General features: G+C 49.0%; 1 protein-coding gene across 2 annotated transcripts in view; it reads right to left on the reverse strand.

Moving 5' to 3' along the window:
• Positions 1-859: 859 nt before the first annotated feature.
• LOC149367665 (alpha-crystallin B chain) overlaps positions 860-17,936 on the reverse strand; it is a 63,678-nt gene continuing 46,601 nt past the window's right edge. For both annotated transcript variants that reach the window (XM_089556651.1, XM_089556658.1), the window contains exon 5: positions 860-1,012. In XM_089556651.1, the coding sequence (XP_089412777.1) occupies positions 970-1,012 (43 nt within the window). In that variant the 3' untranslated portion in view covers positions 860-969. The remainder of the gene's footprint in view (positions 1,013-17,936) is intronic.

A 17,936-nucleotide genomic window follows, 5' to 3' on the forward strand; every position in this document is an offset into this window, starting at 1 on the left:
CAGAAGAGTCGGCACCTTATGGGATCCTATTATGCAAGTGTATGCTAGCTGAATTCTACTGGTGTCGCATATATCAGCATAAGAGTAAGAGTGCTTTGCTTTCACGGTTTACATAAACATTAAGTAATTTTTTGCAATTATCTACGATTGTAAAGCACATCCCGCATGCATTGAATTGCTTCCACTCACTGCGCACACAGTGATCCTTCTGTATTGCGTGAACATTATGCAGGAAATTATCTCACATGTATTACGAGAATGTAATGAAAAAAGCTATGTACTGAAAATGTCAGCTGCACCGTTTGAGACAAACTTTACACTTCTGGTGCGTCGACACACACTGTCTGTATTGTACGGAATGCTGTAACGTACACATAGTGTATTCTGAGAAATCTCTTTTAGACTGAATGTAACGGGAAGGATATATGTGTCAATAAAATCAAGGAAAATATGTTCTCTGATGTCTACATTGGCGCAGCGTTGCGGTTACCATTGTTGACCATTAGCGCAACCAATTTTAACATGCCACAAAAGCAAAGAAAGGTTGTGGTTGTACGAAAACCCAACTATGGCGTGCGCCGCGCGCAGAGCAGGCGGACGATACTTCCGCCCACCTCCCGTAGAGCCCGATTTTGGACCAGCCCGCACGTGGAGCAGATGCCCTGCATACGGTTTCGGTCGCCCGCTGTGCCCTCATTCTGCCGCCATCCGCTGTGACTGAAGGAAAGTCTATTTGTGGCCGCTGGGAGGTACAGGAAGTTTATGCCCCCCCCCCGCGCTTGGTGTGTCGTGTGTGTGTGTCCAGAAGATGCGCCCTGAGAGACACCGCAGTGGATGCTCTTGTGACGAAGTGTGGAGATGCTTTTGCAAATGTCCCTCGCTTTAATGGCCGTTTTGGGGGCTGAAAGAAAAAAAAACACACTGGGATGAAGTCGGGCAGAAGACAAACAGGCTCGCAAGCAAAAACAGCTACTCCTCGGATTCCGTGTCGCTGCTCTTGCCTCCAGAGGGCCTGCGAGGAGGAGAGAACGGGGAGCACCAATGAGAACGCTCCACTCGGGACGCCAACAGCATTTATACGCACGAGGAAAAAAATTGGCAGTGGCTGAGCTCTGGTTAAGCCTGGATATACAAGCGAAAAGCTGCAGTTATGCTTTTTTTGACGTCATGGCTGTCGCAGTTCGCGCACAATGCACTGGGAGCACCACGGTAGCGGTGTAGGCAAGCGCGTTATATAGCCCTCCTTCCGCATGCGTAGTAACTGTGGTAAACACGCGGCTGCAAGTAGCGTCAGGTCTCACTGACACAGGTCCTGGAAACTGTCCAGAATCGTGCAACTAGATTCATCTTAGGCAATTACCATCGAACATCTAGCGTCACCCAAATGAAAAAGTCTTTAAACCTCCTGCCCCTAGCTACCCGCCGTAAGCACTTCCGCATCTGCCTATTCCATAAGATTTTCTACTCCAATTTTCAACTTCGCTCTCGATGGATTCAACCAGCACCGTTCATTTCTCACCGTCGTGATCATCAACACAAGGTCACAGTGCCTCATTGTAACACAGTGACATGTGCGCAATCATATTTTCCGCTAACCTCTAAAGAATGGAATTCCCTACCCGCATCAGTAACTAGCATCACTGATTCAACTCAATTTAGAAGAATACTTACCACTCTGATTACATAATGATCGCTTTTGTATTTTATTGTAGTGTTGTGTTCTCCACGTACAAGTATTGTTCTTAAACTATTTTATTAATCTGTTCCGTGTTAATTTTGCTCAGTTCTTTTTATCTTGCCTCAGTTGTTCTATAGTTTTGTATGAATTGTGCTTTGTTTATTTTTCTTGTTATCAACTGCCCTTCCCCTCTGAAATGTACTTTGTACCCTGAGGGTATCACAAATAAATAAATAAATAAATAAATAAAAATAAATAGGCGGAAGCCGAGCGCGCGCCGATGCACACTCGGTAAACACGCGCAGAGCGCGCGAACGACGGCGAAGGTCGACCGGCAGAGCCGCACTCGGCGGCGGCTCCACCTGCGCCTCTCCAGTGACGTCACGCGGCGAACTCGCGCATGCGCAGCTGTGGCTAAAATTGATCACGGCGCACGCCAGACCCGCTGTTGACTAGCCTAGTGAAGCTTTTTGCTCTAAAAAAAAAGCGATACACAGGGGTGCAAATTACGCTTCCAGGGTTCTTTGAAAACGAACCATGAGCAGTAGGTAAAGAGCGCGTTTCAGTCTTAGTGCCTAAGTACAGTGAGCCCGATACAAGATTTACAAGTAGATTTCGTCACCAGGTGGACATACAGTTACTGCCTTCTGAAATCAATTGCCCATGGTTTCTGTCGTCGCAGCTGCCCTACTTGTCGCTGCTGGAAACTTATAGCCGGTCATATTCCGAGAGCGTTTCATATGCAGGAGAGCCCGTAGCACGATCAATTATCAGCCTGCGAATTTCCAACTCGAAACGCATAACTGCGAATGCAAGGCCACGACTGCAGGCGTAAAGTTACTCCACAGTCAAGACATCAACTAGCGGCACTGTAGCGCCAGAATGAACTCAGTGTACGAGCATCATGTGATGAAGCTGCTTAAAATGGGGCGAGTTGGTATTTCATGCTTTCATTCGCACAGCGCTTTGTGGTTTCTCTCCTTTTGTCCGTGTTCGTCCTCGCGCTGTGTGAATGAAATATAAATGAAGAATCGCATTTGCGTGTATGTTTGCAATTAATAACATAAAAGACTATAAAGTTACTCCTGTAGAAAAATCGACTCGCCACGGCGGTAGCTGAGTGGTTACTGTGCTCAGCTGCTGATCAAAACATGCGTGTTCGATCCAGGCCGCGGCGGTCGCGTTTACATGGAGGCGGAATGCCAGAGAACAGGGGACGTAAAAGATATTCAGGTGGTCGAAGTTACCTTCCCATCGTAACAGCGGTTATGTTCAAGACTACCGATACTGCATCGGTATAAGGACCTGAAAATTTTTGCCAGCCATAGTTTCTCGTTGATATACCTCAACCTTTCCTCATACCGCCCCTTACTTTGTGCCCCACGCGCTTCGAATGGGGACTACCCCGTATCACCATGAACTGCTTCATTAGTAGCGTTTCCATGTGCCGGCCACAGGGCAAGCCTGCATGCCGACTATCCTCTGGTATATGTCAGTGACTCTTCAAATTCGTACTTTAATTGTGCCCCTTGCAATCAAAAATTATGATTTTAGGCAACTTTTGATCATTATTGTTTTTCAATTAAACCCTCTGCGCAAATAATGTGCGCCGTGCCGTATGGTTTGGTTTATGGTCTATGGGGTTTAACGTCCCAAAGCGACTAAGGCTATGAGAGACGCCGTAGTGGAGGGCTCCGGAAATTTCGACCACCCGGGGTTCTGACACCGCACAGTACACGGGCCTCTGGAATTTATCCTCCAAAGAAATTCAGCCGCCGCGGCCGGGATCGAACCCGCGTCTTTCGGGTCAGCAGCCGAGGACCATAGCCTTTCCGTAAGTACCACACGCACAGACAGCACTGACGCATCTTTAATTTTTCTTAAAAAAAAGACCCAATTTGAAACACCCCATACATAAAATAAGTTGGAGAAGACCTCTTCGTCATACTATTCTGCTACTTGCTTCAGGTTATGTGATAACTTGTGCACATATGGTATCACAGAGAATCACTTAGCACTTCGCTGCTCGCCATTTCCTTTTTCTCGCAAATCCCACCATCTTATTATACATTTCAATTCTTCACACGCTCTAGCAATCTTGGAAACTAATCTTCATGCTGCGGTAGCACGACTTCTTCGAGACCGAACTCTGGCTGAACAGCACAATGTCATCTCCCAGAAGCATTACCTGACAAGACCTCAAATTCAAGTAGGTGCTTAACAGACACGAGAGACTGTCGCCAACACAGGCGACAACGCACTCGAAATTTTTTTCATTAACGCTTGCTATCATCAAAAGCGTTCCCCATTTCTTTTCTATGGCAGTCTTAGCTGTTCAATACGATCGATGGAAACACTTTAAAAGATATTGCTACATATCAGAAGAATGGATCATTATGGATCAATTTTCTAATTTTCTAAATTTTTGTCCGAAATGGTTCGACATGACGGTTTGAAAATGTTATGAGTCTTTATACTGCCATCAAAACCTTTATAAAAGAGCGGTGTCACAAAAGTGGCAGCATTTCTCCGTTTATAATATTTCGTGCAAGTAAACACACGTAGGCAGCTCGGGTTGATTGATTAGTATGTGCGTAGCCCTTATGTCTCTCCATGGGTCGGACAATGCAAGAGCACAATTACGTGCGCATTCTCTTCGCCTGTTAGCTTCCGTCCAGTTTCGCCAAGGGATGCTGGCAGATCCCACTGTCTGACGAGGCCACTGAGAAGGCAGCGTTCTCCACGACGGCGGGGCTCTCCCAGGGAGCGGCTTTCGGCTTGCGTGCGCGATAGGGTGCAAGGTTCCCTCGTAGGCATCGGTGCGCAGCACGGACGTCTCGCTGAAGTTCCGGCAGCCGCAAAATAGAGGCATCAGATATGCTGTCCTTGAGCTTGTGGAAGGCTTGCTTGTGAGAAGACGTCCATTTCGCTGCGTCGCTTTTCCCCTTCTTGCTGGCACCTGACGTTTTGTCCTAGGTGGCTTGGCCGCTTGAATCTTGTCCCATGATGGCCGCCGCCTCGCGCGAGCGGAGGCCATTTCCAAGCAGTATGGTGCTCGACCAGGGGTATTTTACACGGACGCGGCAGGTCCACACCATGGGGGTTGGTACACGGCTGCCGTTGTCCACCAAAACAACCCAGTTCAGGGCCTCACCTTCCGTGCCCCCAACATTACATTCGCGGAGGAAGTTGCTATCGCACTTGCAGCTGCGGATCCAGCGTTCCGAGTCATTATCACCGACTCAAGAGAAGCTTGCCGCAATTTTGAACAGTGCCAAATTCCAGATCGTGCTTTCCAGATTTTACCCAGATGTGAGTACCGGGATTTCCCAACCCGGCGCACCATCATCTGGGCCCCAGCACATGCGGGGATAGAGGGAAATAAGGTAGCGGACACTACCGCCCGCGCGCTTAACCACCGGGCATCGCCTCTTTCACCGCCTGATCCGGCTACTGATTTTAATCCGGCTATTACTTTTCGGGAGATCTCTCTCCTGTATCAAAACGCTCACGGCCGATACCCACCCCCCTGTAAAGGCCTCAATAAGGCAGAGGAGCGTTGGCTACTTCGCCTCTACACCAACACGGTACTGTGCCCGGCAGTACTCAAACATTTCAATTCGGCTTTTTCGGGCGAGTGTCCACACTGTGGGGAAGTGTTTGCGGACACGTATCACATGCCCTGCCAATCCTGCTTTCCCACCCCACCCCCACCCCACCCGAGAGGACTGGGAGGCTGCCCTGCTCGGCTGCTCAACTCTCCAGGACCAACAAGGCCTGGTGACAAGAGCCCGGACCGCCGCGGAGGCCACAGGGGTCCCGGACTAGGGATCCCTCCTAGTGATTGTGAGGGCCGGGCCCTTCAGGCACGGTCCAAGCAATACCTCTGTATATAGTACAAATAAATGTTTTACACCACCACCACCACCAAGCTCACATTGGCTAGGATGCACCGTGAGCCCGGCGGCTTCGATTCTGGCAAATAGCTGCCTTACTGAGTGTATGCGTTAGTTTCAGGTTGCACTGGCGACCAGTGTGTCGTCGTAGTAGTGTTCCACTCGAGGAATGCCACTGACAGCCTTGCGCAATAGCTTGGCGAAAACTGCGGACCCAGTCTTGATGCCGTCGCCTAGATCGAACGGGAATGCCTCGGTTTGGTTTGAGGGGATCCAGAAGTTTTAGAATTGCCTGTATGGTGTAGAGTTTGTTGTTCAGGCAGATCATCAGCCGCTGGCCAATATAGTATAGCAGAGTAGGCAACTGAACAGTCGAGTTCTTCGCTGGAGTCTTCTCCTTCAGCAGTACAGTTTCTGTGTACTACACAATAAGGGAAGTCAAAACGCCGGGACAGACTACCTGAGCCGAATGTAAACTCTATGCGACACTGCTTGCATCTCGGAATCTTGCATCTATTATATGTAATGTGAACTAAAGTGGAAGCTTTTTTTTTTATGTGCATGTATGTCGCATGTCCATGCGTTGTACCGGCCTGCGTACCAAGTTTTGTAAGTTTAGAATATTATTCCGTAATATTCTCAAAGTGACGGGCCGTGCCACAGAAGTGGTAGCATTTCTACATGTATAGCATTTCGTGTGAGTAAACACATGTAAAGTCGCGGGTAAAGAAGATTAGCGCACATGACGGAACACCAGAGCGCCGGAATGACAACGCGTGGTGGTGGTGGTGTAAAACATTTATTTATACTATATACAGAGGTATTGCTTGGACCGTGCCTGAAGGGCCCGGCCCTCACAATCACTAGGAGGGATCCCTAGTCCGGGACCCCTGTGGCCTCCGCGGCGGCCCGGGCTCTTGTCACCAGGGCTCGTTGGTCCTGGAGAGTTGAGCAGCCGAGCAGGGCAGCCTCCCAGTCCTCTCGTGTGGGGTGGGGGTGGGGTGGGAAAGCAGGATTGGCAGGGCATGCCCACACCATGTGATACGTGTCCGCAAACACTTCCCCACAGTGTGGACACTCGCCCGAAAAGGCCGAATTGAAATGTTTGAGCACTGCCGGGCACAGTACCGTGTTGGTGTAGAGGCGAAGTAGCCAACGCTCCTCTGCCTTATTGAGGCCTTTACAGGGGGGTGGTTATCGGCCGTGAGCGTTTTGATACAGGAGACAGATCTCCCGACAACGCGTGGCGCTGTGGGTGGCGAAGAGGCTGATAACGAGAGTGCCGGGCTGTTCCCATTCTACAGTATTAGGTGGGTTCAGCGGACTGCCACGGACCAGCAATATCACCAGCTAAAAGCAGCGCTATCATCTATTGTTCCCGCGAATTCCTTTTGACAGACTATCGCGGACATAAAAAACAGCAATAAAAAGAAGCCATCTTTGCTCATGATGACCGAGCCAAAATAAATGCCGCACGCACAGTCACGTAGGGTCGGCACTTCAACGCTCGGGCGGTGCACGCTTGATAAAGAGAGAGAGAGAGAAAAAACTTTTATTTGAATTGAGGAAGGTTGCTCGAGCAACTTGGGTGGCACCCCTAGTCCAAGGCGCCACTGGCTTTAGCTGACTGACGGACTTGCTGAACCAACTTAAGTTGCTGATCCAGGGTCGCACTCGTCAGGGCCACCTCCCACTGCTCATATGTCGGGTTGGATACAGTTAAGTGTTTTGGTTTCGTTGTGCATTCCCACGATATGTGGTAGGGCTTAGGGCACGCTCCACACCTAAGGGCATGTATTCTGATATTGAGTGGGGCTAATCTTGTGTAGGATGAACAAGTTAGGGAAAGTGTTGGTCTAAATTTTCCTCCAGTCTATGGCTGCGGAGGAGTCTAGTTTTATGTGAGGGGGTGGGTATTTTCTGCGTTCCAGCCGAATATGTTCTAATCTGTCACTATAGGTGCTAGGCATGGGCGTGGGGTAGGGATGACGATCCGCCCGGTTGGTTAAATCTCCCGGGAAAGTTCTCAGTCGCTGCGATTGACCACCAACTAAAACCGGCTCTCCAAGCTTCTATCTATGCAGAAAACCCCTCCTCTGCAGAGGCTCTGGCAATAGCTATCGCCATCAAACATAATGACCAAAGAGGAGAGTCCTAGCTCCCACGTTATAACAGACTCCCAACAAGCCTGCCGAGACTTTCTTAATGGCAGGCTTCCCTCAAGAGCAACACAGCTACTTGGCAATCTCAGCCAAACACACAGACTAACATGGACACCTGGTCACGAAGGACTAGCTGGAAATGAGGTAGCCAACGATCGCTTGATAAAGCTTACTTCCCCCCCCCCCCCCCCCTAGGCTGCAAACATGGAAACGGTCCGATAGGCAGGTCTGCGAACCGCAGCGCCGCGTGGTGAGATATCCGAATTCCCAGCAAACCAAAAACCTCTCAGAGACGTCTAGCTAGACGTCTCTGAGAGGTTTTTGGTTTGCTGGGTTCTGATCGCCAGTGATCTGTGCTAATATTTTTTGCTCGCGACTGTACGCTTACCAGGTTGGCTGATATAGTATTGCCACGTAGTAGTGACTGCAGTAAGGAAGCAGGAAGGCAGCGAAAATGGCTTCTAAACAAAACTCTTTATTTGGGCCGACTTGCGCCCGCAAACAACTGAATGAGTCGGCGGCGGCGTAGCAACAATTAAGCCTGCTCGGCGGTCGTCGAAACGAATGCCCGCCGCTCTCGGCCGTGCTCATTTTAAAGCTGATTGCGAACTTTCGAGGTAAATTGTGCAAAGTTATTAGAAGATTCTGGAACAACGTAGAATCGGCTCCGCCTGGATACGATCAATCAAGATAAATCTGGGCACGTCTTACACCACACAAAAGCGATAAAGCGGCGTGCCGGCAGCTTTAAAGAATGAAAACAGAATCACTACAAAGATTCGAGGTTGCTTCCCTTCCAAAGAGCATCGACCCGGTGCTTTAAAACGAAAGGCGACTACAAACAAATAAAACGGATCGTGCAAAAATAAACACCTAGTGTGGAAACACAGCGTTTCTTCAGCCCGCGTAATGGAGCTTTAGACGGACGACGTGGACAACTTCTGGTGGTACGCGGCGTCGCTGGGATGCAGACATTTGGTCAGGGACGACTTCGTAGTCCAGTTCACGTAGCCGACAAAGAACCTTGTAAGGGCCGAAAAATAGCACCGCAAAAGCTTTTCGCTTGAAACCGCGGCGGCGAATGACCGTCCAAACCCAGACTCGGTCTCCTGCATTGCGGTGTTGTAGGCGAAGAAGATGCAAGGAAGGATGACGTCCCAGGTCTTGTGTTCGGCATCGGCATACATGGCGAGCATATCGTCGATGATTTTGTTCACGCGCTCGGTCAGTCCGTTGGTCTGCGGATGGTATGCAGTTGTCCTCCGGTGGCTGGTTTGGTTGTAACGCAGGTGGCTTGCGTCAGTTCCGCCGTGAACGCTGCTCATCTGCCCGTGATGAGAACATAGGGGGCGCCGTGTCGCAGAAAAATGCACTCCACGAAAAATTTGGCGACTTCTGCTGTTGTTCCGTTCGGTAGGGCTTTTGCCTCGGCGTAGCGGGTCAGGTAGTCGGTCGCTATGATCATCAACTTATTTCCAGACGATGACTTCAGGAAAGGGCCAAGCAAGTCCATGCCGCGATTTGCTGAAAGGGCCTTGAGGGGGGTTCAGTTGGGTTCAGAAATCCTGCTAGTGGGTGGGAGGGGTCTTTCGTCGCTGACAATCTCGACAGGTTTTCACATAACGTGCGACATCGGCAGACAGTCAGAGCCAGTAATGATTGTCTTGAAAGCGGCGGAGGGTACGAGAAAACCCGAGATGTCCAGCTGTCGGCTCGTCGTGTGAAGCCTGAGGAACTTCTCCGCGCAGACTTGCAGGTTGTAGTGCCAGAGCCCACATTTCGCTGGCGGGCCTGTCTAAACCAGCGCTGCGCGCCCGCCGGCGCTCAAAGCAGGCCCAGACTCTCGGACATGTCGCGACGTGCAGCGTGACTCATCCAGCCACGCCGGCGCCGACACGGACCCTTCCTCCTTCCCTCCTCTCCGTCGGTGCGGGCTCCTCCGACCATGCCAGCCTTTTTTATTTTTGTTTAACCGCGTTGTAAATTGTCATTAAAATGCCCCATATTTTTTTTTTTTTCAATACGGTTTCCTACACTTCTCACCTTCTCTCTGCTTTTGAGCCACCAATCTTCCAATCGCTTTTTGCTATCATCCACCGCAGATTTATTTACAAGACCATTATCTCCAAACCATACGGCCTCAGGAAGAGTGACTGTGCCTGCATCGACATCCTAATGGATACAATCACATTTGAGTATGAGGTGTTCAATTGTTTCTACAGATATACCACACACAGCACATTTATCATCTTTTTCGTTAATTTTTTTTGTACCTGCGCGTTTTAAGACACCCTGACCTAGCTTCAAAGAGTAGGCATTGCCTCTTGAGTTACCATAGAACAATTCCTTCCTGATCTGCCTTTTCCGGTATCGATATAGTTCTACACTATGCTTCGTTTCCATTGAATTAATCCAATTTTTACCTTCCGCGTTTTTAACCTGTCGTTTAATGCTCTTTCTTCCTCCGTCCTCGTGTCCACCATAATTACTGGTTAGTTTTCTAGTTCTTTTCCGCCACTGTGAGTCAATGCTCTTTCTGCGTAAATATTTAAACACCTCAGATGCCCACCTGTTATCGCCCAATTTCCTCAGGTTCTTCATATAGTATTTTACTCCGAGCTTCGAACGATGCCCATCCCACATCCCCTTGTAGTGCCTCACTTGTGGTTTTGCCCTGGGCACCTAGTGCTAATTTTCCAACAGCTCACTGATTTACTCCTAATCTCGACTAAACTTCTGCCTTTAAGCACAGAACCACATCCCCGAAAGTACGCCCCGGCACCATTTTTCATTTCCAAATAACTCTCAGTACTTCATATTTGTTGTACCCCCCTAATGCCCTATGTTTCATTACCCCGGCATCTCTTCGCAATTTTGCCCCAAGAAACTGTTCGTACTTTTCGATGTATATCTGCCATTTATTTAGCCATATCCCGAGATATTTCTATCCGGCCACTCTGGGTATTTCATTGCCTAGTATTGTAAGCACCTGATCAGTTGTATCGTTGAAAATAATCACACCTGACTTAGTTGCTCTAAAACTGAAACTAGAGAGTCTCCTCCTCTCCACAACAATTTGCCAGAGTTTGCCAATCTTCCTGGCTATCTTATATTGAAATGAATTCAAGCGCACAGGAACACGCATACAAGAGGAGGAACACACAGGACAGACGCTATCCTGTGCGTTCCTCCTCTGGCTATCTGCTAACAGTACAATATCGTCCGCATACAGTAAACCCGGGAGCCGTTGTGGATTACTTGCTTCGAGCCTTCTTTCCATATCTATCACATACTCTATCTCCTGCTTGGGCCAAGCAGTGGCCTGCAGTATTATGAAATAAAGCATGAACAGCAGCGGTGATGACAACTTTGCCTTAATCCTTTGTGTACCTCCACAGTGTCGTACTTTTTTATCCCTTCCCATGAAATTTCAACTTTATTATCTCGGTAGATTTTCTGTAAAAATTCAGTTACATCATGACCGATACCTACATCTTTTAATATGTTCCACAGGAGTTCCCTGTTCACGTTGTCGTATGCACCGCTTATGTCCAAAAAGGCTAAATACAGAGGTATGTTTTCCGCCTTAGCTATTTCTATGCGTTGGGTAAGCACGAACAGGCTATCGTCTAAGCGCCTACCCCTTTTGAACCAGTTCTCAAGTTCTCCGAGTAACCTATTACGTTCTACCCATGACTGCATTTTTAACTTCACCGCCTGCAATGCCAGCCTGTACATAAAAAATGTTATCGTAATCGATCGGAAGGATTGAATGTTCATCTTATCTCCTTTCCCTTTATAAATCAAATTCATTTTACTCTGTCTTAAGCTTAAAGGGAGACTGAAGCACTTTTTCTGAAAATCGGGCTGGAAGCGGCATCCTATAGTTTTTCATGCTGTATACTGGAATATCGCATCCAAATAAGGCAAAAACAAGCGCGAATTGCCTTTTTTAGCCGAAATATGCGGCCTGTGCCGCGGGGCATGCCGCGCGGCGCGCCGCCGCCCGTGATTGGTCAAGAGAGGTCGTGACGTCACTTTGAGGACTGGAGAAGCTGCCGATGCGGATCCGGCGCTGCGTTGAGGGCAGATTGCAGCTTTCCGTGTCGTTGTAAAAGCGAATACGGCGACTATTTTTTTTTTACTGACCACGGAAGAAAAGGATACTACAGTTTGCTCATTCCACGTATCGCCTGAAACCAAAAAAGACACAAGCAAAACACAAGCAAAAAATTCTATGCCTAGCGCAAGCGTACGCCAGTGTCAAAGACGCGATGCAGTCCATGCGTAAAAGGTGCCCGCACAACATGGGCTCGTATTCTCGGAAAGGAAGGGGTGCGAACAATACTCAAGTCAATTACCACCACCGGACGCCTCCTGGCTCGCCCGGAAGAGCGTCATCCTAAAGAAAAGGCCCAAAGTACTGTGTAAATCTTGTTCTCAGTACCCGGCGTTGCAGGTTGGGGCAGAAAGTATTTCAAGTGAACGATGAAGCAGCACAAAGTTGGTGTCAAAATTAGCGAAGCGCAGTGGCCAAGCACTGCGAGGCATGTGACCACAGGATAGTGACGCAATCATGGTGCGCTGGAAACCAAGCCAAATACGCGCACAAATACGCTTCACTCCTGGCGCGTTCAGCAGATGCCAGAAAATATTAATCGCTGCCTCGGAAACGTTCGCCCTTCCTAGATTTGCAGTTTAGGTTCAGTGAAGTAGTTGCCAACTATATGTGTGTTTAAAAGCCAAGCTAGCTGCAACTCGCCCGCTGCCACAACTTGATGAAGAAACCGAGTAAGGTTGCGGTGTTTTTTTGCAAAAACTCGGTTGGCATTCATTTCTCTCATATATTTGCATCCGAAATCAACGTCGAACGCTTTCATTTTAATTGCTTAGCTAGGATTAAACGAGATGCCGCATATGAAGAGCTTAGATGCTTGCTTTGCTTTATTGTGCTTTGCTCTGCTTGCTTGCTTGCTTGCTTGCTTGGACACGTCGAACCGAGTATAAAATCACTAACCGAGCCTTGCTGAGCACGTCTCAGGTGGTCTGGAGGCACCTAAGTTGAGGAGAGCGACACATGCTTAAGCCTCTATAAGGTTTCTTCAGGGGCTAAGTGAGCATGTTTCTACTTTTAAAAGAGGCGCTTCTTCGGAATGGTGACACGCCTGTTATGCGCGAGGAAATCGATGGAACTGTGTCATGGTTCAGCCGCGCCTTTTCGACAGAAATCTCCAGAGATCACACTAGGACAAGCTCTGCCTGTAGCCGCTTTTACGGAAGTGTTTCGAGCAGAGTAAGCTTGCTTTAGTCGGCTTGAATTCTTCGTCACAGCAGCGAGCGGTTGCGCTGCGAGCTTGTGGTCTTGCGGAAAACAGTGGAAGACGACACAGTCGCGGCCGTAGTTGTTCGTGGACACGAACGCAGAGTAGTACCAGTTGAATTTGATTCTCAAGGTCGGCTGACACGCTTTGTACGTCGCAACGCACGCAGTACGAGGAACAACGCATGCAGCACGAGAAACAACGCGCGCTGAAAGCGCGCTCGGGTGCGCCGAAGCATCCCCGGCTCCTCAACATGACGTCACGCTGGCCGACATGGACATAGAGTTTCTTACTACTACCTGGAGGGAAAGCTGGCGGCGCTGCACTTCAGCCAACATGGACGCTCAAAGCATCATGGGGCGGCATGGAGGAAGGAAAACTAAGGAGAGGCCCTTCGTATTCCCAATGCATTGGCGAGAATGTGGCGGAAGTGACGTCAAAATTTAGGCTTAAAAAGTCGGGCCACTAGCAACGTTGTCGTTGTTGCTAAGAAAACTCGGGCCACTAGCAACGGCGTACGGCGTCGTTAGCGTCGTTGTTGCTAGGGGCCCGAGTGTTTCTCGGTGGCGGTGGACGGGCTTTCGGCACGGTGTGTTCAGCCTTGCGTGTTAAAGTCTACATGCCTGGCGTCGTGACGTTACGCACGCATCTAAGGTTGCTTTTAAATGCAGCAAATAACCGCTCATTTGATATTTTGTTCGTCAAACTTGGTGTCGTTACGCGGAGCGATCGATTCATTGAAATGAATCTCGCGAAAAGGTGGCACTCCGGAACAGCGCTTCGACACACGAAGAAGCGTTGATTGTTTTGATAAGCGAACTTTCGCACCTCACCAAACAGTACAGAAACATGAAGCCGCTCTCGGCGATGCTGAGCTGCGTTTCGAAGGCCACACAGCGGGTGTACGGTAGCCCGAGGAGGATGGTGAGCTCAGCGGCGCGCAATGTCGTCTTTCTTCGCCTGGCGTCGGAAAAGGTTCACCGCACCTGTGCGCCGGTCTGTGTCTAGGTGCGTGTTTGTGGGGAGGAAGGTGTAGGAGTGTAGCGGCAAGCGGCGCGGTTTTTCGATACCTTTCTTTTACGAAGCGCTTGCGAGCCGCGCGCGATCCCCGCCCCGTAGCTCGGTGGAGAAAGAAGATAGTGAGGAGAGCCGAGCCAACTTCCGGTTGCGGAGCGGCTTCACAAAAAGTGACGTCAGGGCCTCTCCTTATTTCTTTCCTTCCTCCATGTGGGGCGGTGAGCTACTTGTTGCGGCACAGTCGTAGTTTTTCGGGAACACAGAGTGGCAGTACTAAGGCGTTTCATTCCGAAAACGTAGTTCGTGTGTGCGCAGACGACTTTCGCGCGAACGCAGTGTGCAAAAGCCATAGTAGTGAAGACGCGACGACACACGACGCCAATAAAAGGTTTTACTCTTCCGAAATGCCATTAAAAAACCTCTTAAAGTATCTAAACAACAACATTTTTTTTGAAAACATATTTACTTTTAAAAGTGCGCCTGTTAATTACGAAATATTAGTTTTTTTAGTGTTCATCACTTGGCCAATAGGAAAGCTAGTCATGTCTTATTTTAGGCAAACTTTGCACTTAAATGCTTTTCTGCTCGTTTGTTGCAATCATTAGATAAGATATTGAATGTTAGGACGTTTGTAGCTATCAAACAGCTTTATTTTTTTATTATTTTTTGGCCAAAAGTTACAGTTCCGCAACAAGTAGCTCACCGCCCCATGATGCTTTGAGCGCCCATGGTGGCTGAGGTGGTCACGTGGGGTCTCCATGCAAACTCCCATAGACGGCTTGCCAGCTTTCTCTCTAGGTAATAGTAAGAAACTCTATGGACATGGACGAGGTTTCCCTCTCCGCTGTTCCCCTCTCCTGCGCTCGCGCGGGGCGCGGGAAATTTAAACATCGCGTTTTTAATTGGTGATTGCGCCACTGTTCTAGCCAAAATCGAAAAAATAATTTCACAGACGTGATCAGCAATGACACTACTTCAAAACCCTAGAAGGTTAGCTGATTCGAAAACCGCCTCAGTATCCCTTTAAGTGGAAGTTTGCATGCAGCGCCGCCTTGCCTCTGGCGGAAGCGCGCGCATTGGGTCGTCTGCAGGTTCATAGCTTCTGCGGCAAGTTCTCGGACCTCCCCAAACTGCGTGTTCCGACTTAACTAGTTGCAAGCAAATACCAATGAATTTTATAACTGACGGACATCACATGGCGATGTCTGTGGATGAAATGAAAGAATTACAATGGCGAGTAAGTATTTGTCTGCAGGCAGTCAAGCGAGTTGTCAGCAGCACAGCGCGGTGTGCTTGTGCTGCGTCTGGGGAGCGCATCGCTGTACGAAAAGCCCGCCACACAGTCGATAATTCTGCTTACTGTGCTTTCCTTTTTCCAAAATATGACTGCGATGGCTCGTTCGCTAGTTTCGTTTCTTGCAAACTATATGTCATGTACTCAACTGGAATTATTTATAAACCTATGGGCACAACCAACTCCCCAAAGAAACGAATGTGTTCTTCAGTCATCTTCTGCGGACACGGGCCTCCTCCATGGTGCTGGACTTTTCGTCGTCGGATAATTAATCGATGCGGACTTTCCTGCTCAACCGGAAATCCTTTTGCAGTTGCCACACATCTCATATCGCAACGGCCCTGCGCACTACTTTCCGACGCTCTTCACGGTAATCCCTTCGGACGCGGTCATGCCGTCTTCGCTGTCAAACGAGCCTCAGAAGCTCGTCGATTGCGGCAACCAGCAGCGCTTGCTTGCCGCCATCTCGGCCAGTTAACACCATCAGCGAGACACGCAACCGCAGCTAACGGTTCACAGCCACCAGTGCATCAGCGATATATCCATAGAGAAGCAGTAATTATCTGCTGTCCTGTCTGCAGCGCGCACGGGTCCTGCGTGCTGCTGGGATTGCACCCCGGCGCACCGCCGATTTTCTCGGTGCGCGACGAAGGCAACGAAAAACCGCCACCCTACCGCCACAAGAGGGTGTGCTTCCGGTGGCTGAGGATGTGCTGATCAGTGCGCACCAGTGCGGTTGATCGAGAATGAAGGTGCTCACTACTCCTCTTCCCACCTCCTCCGGCTCCGCCAACCCCGATCTTGATGCGGACATCTCCCTGGGCGAGGTTCGTGACTCAAGCTCCGCACCACCTCGGCCCCGGGGGCTGACCGCATCACTAACCTAGATACCCCCTCCCTCGAACCCCTTACTAACCTTATAAGTACACAATGGCAGGCTGGCTCTCTTCCCTCCTCGTGAACTCATACACGTGTCTCTTTCATCCCCAAGAGGATTCTGGTGTGGGCTAGTTGGTTCATGCTTAATAAACAGATTCACAACAGCGCTACGGCACAAGGACAGAAGAAACACGAAAAACACAGGACGGGCGCTGACTACCAACTCTTTATTGCGTGAAAAACCAGCACAGATTTATACTATTTCCCTGACCACGTGATGCACTGTCAGCCACGGGACACAGCGAAGGAACGCTTCACACGTTTGGGGAGTCATCACACAGCTCGACAGAACTCATAAAACGTGCATGCACTATCAAAAACTATAGCATTACCAAGCTAATGATAAAGGGACTAACAGATACAAAGATGTGCATGGACCAGCTACAGCCAATGACAACTGCAGCTCAGATAGGCAAGAAAATGAGTACTTCAAAGCAAAGCGGAATCTTTGGGCTACGTAAAAAACATTCAAGAGAGCGAGAAGGCGTAAAAGCATGAGAAAAGCATGAGCAAAATGGCGATGAAAAAAGTAAAAGTTGCTAGGCAATAGGCACAGTCAGCAGGCTAAAAGCGAAAACAAGAAACCGACACCAACAAATAACACGGTAAAAGTAACAATCGTTAAAAAGGGAAACTAAAAGAAAGAACAAAAACATGAACCACCACCGGCCAAGCAATGAAGACGGTAAAACAACTAAAAGTCTTTAAAAGACAGAGGAGCAAAGTTCCGCATAAGGTCAACAAACAAAACAACGCAAAATAAAACACAACAAGGTGAGATGCAGGAAAAACCGTTTGTCAGGATGTCTAGCAGTTAAAACGCAAGAATCGCGTCCGTTCAAGAAAGGTCCTTTCTTTCTCCTGTAAACAGACAGATGAGCTGCTGATGCACTCGTCCCCAGCCTTTTCAATCAAAAAACCTTCAATAATCTCCCTTTCTATTCTGCTCCTTGCGGTCGCCAGAAACTTGGTGTCTGAAAACATAGGTCGACAATCGTGACGGGGTTGGTTACAATGTAGTGGCTCCCAGACTTGTTTTTTACGTTCAGGAAGTGTTCGCTTGCTCTGTCATTGAAGCAGCGTCCGGTCTGGCCGATGTATACTTTTCCACAAGTGAGGGGAATCTGGTAGACAACTGCGGATCGACATTCGGTGTACTGACGGGAATGTTTTACTGAGCAGGTCGCCCGCTTCTTCCGGTTTACTGAAGTAGGGTGATGATTGCAGGGTGAGTTTTACCTGCAATCCACAGTAGTGTCGTACAAAGACCAGCTCCTGATACAAAAATCGGGAATATGTATTGGTTCCTCCGTTGCCCCGGTGCTCTCGGATATTTTCTTGTCCACCATGGACCGGGCAGTTCAAGAACGTTTACATGACAAGCACATCGTCAAGATCTATCGGTACGTGGACGATTTCCTCATCGTGTTAGACAGTGCTGCTGCTATTGACATGCCACAAGCCGTCAGGGACATCGTCGGAGTGTTCAAGGACTATTCTGGTGGAATGAACTTCACGTGGGAAATGCCAAAAGAGAACAGGATCCAGTTTTTAGATCTGTTGCTGGTTTTTAGTGGTAAGCGAGTGTGTTGGTCGTACAACGTTAGATCGAAGAAAGGTTTACTCCCC

Source organism: Amblyomma mixtum, chromosome 1, assembly GCF_055824585.1.
Source record: "Amblyomma mixtum isolate Tamu chromosome 1, ASM5582458v1, whole genome shotgun sequence".
Taxonomy (NCBI): Eukaryota; Metazoa; Arthropoda; class Arachnida; order Ixodida; family Ixodidae; genus Amblyomma; species Amblyomma mixtum.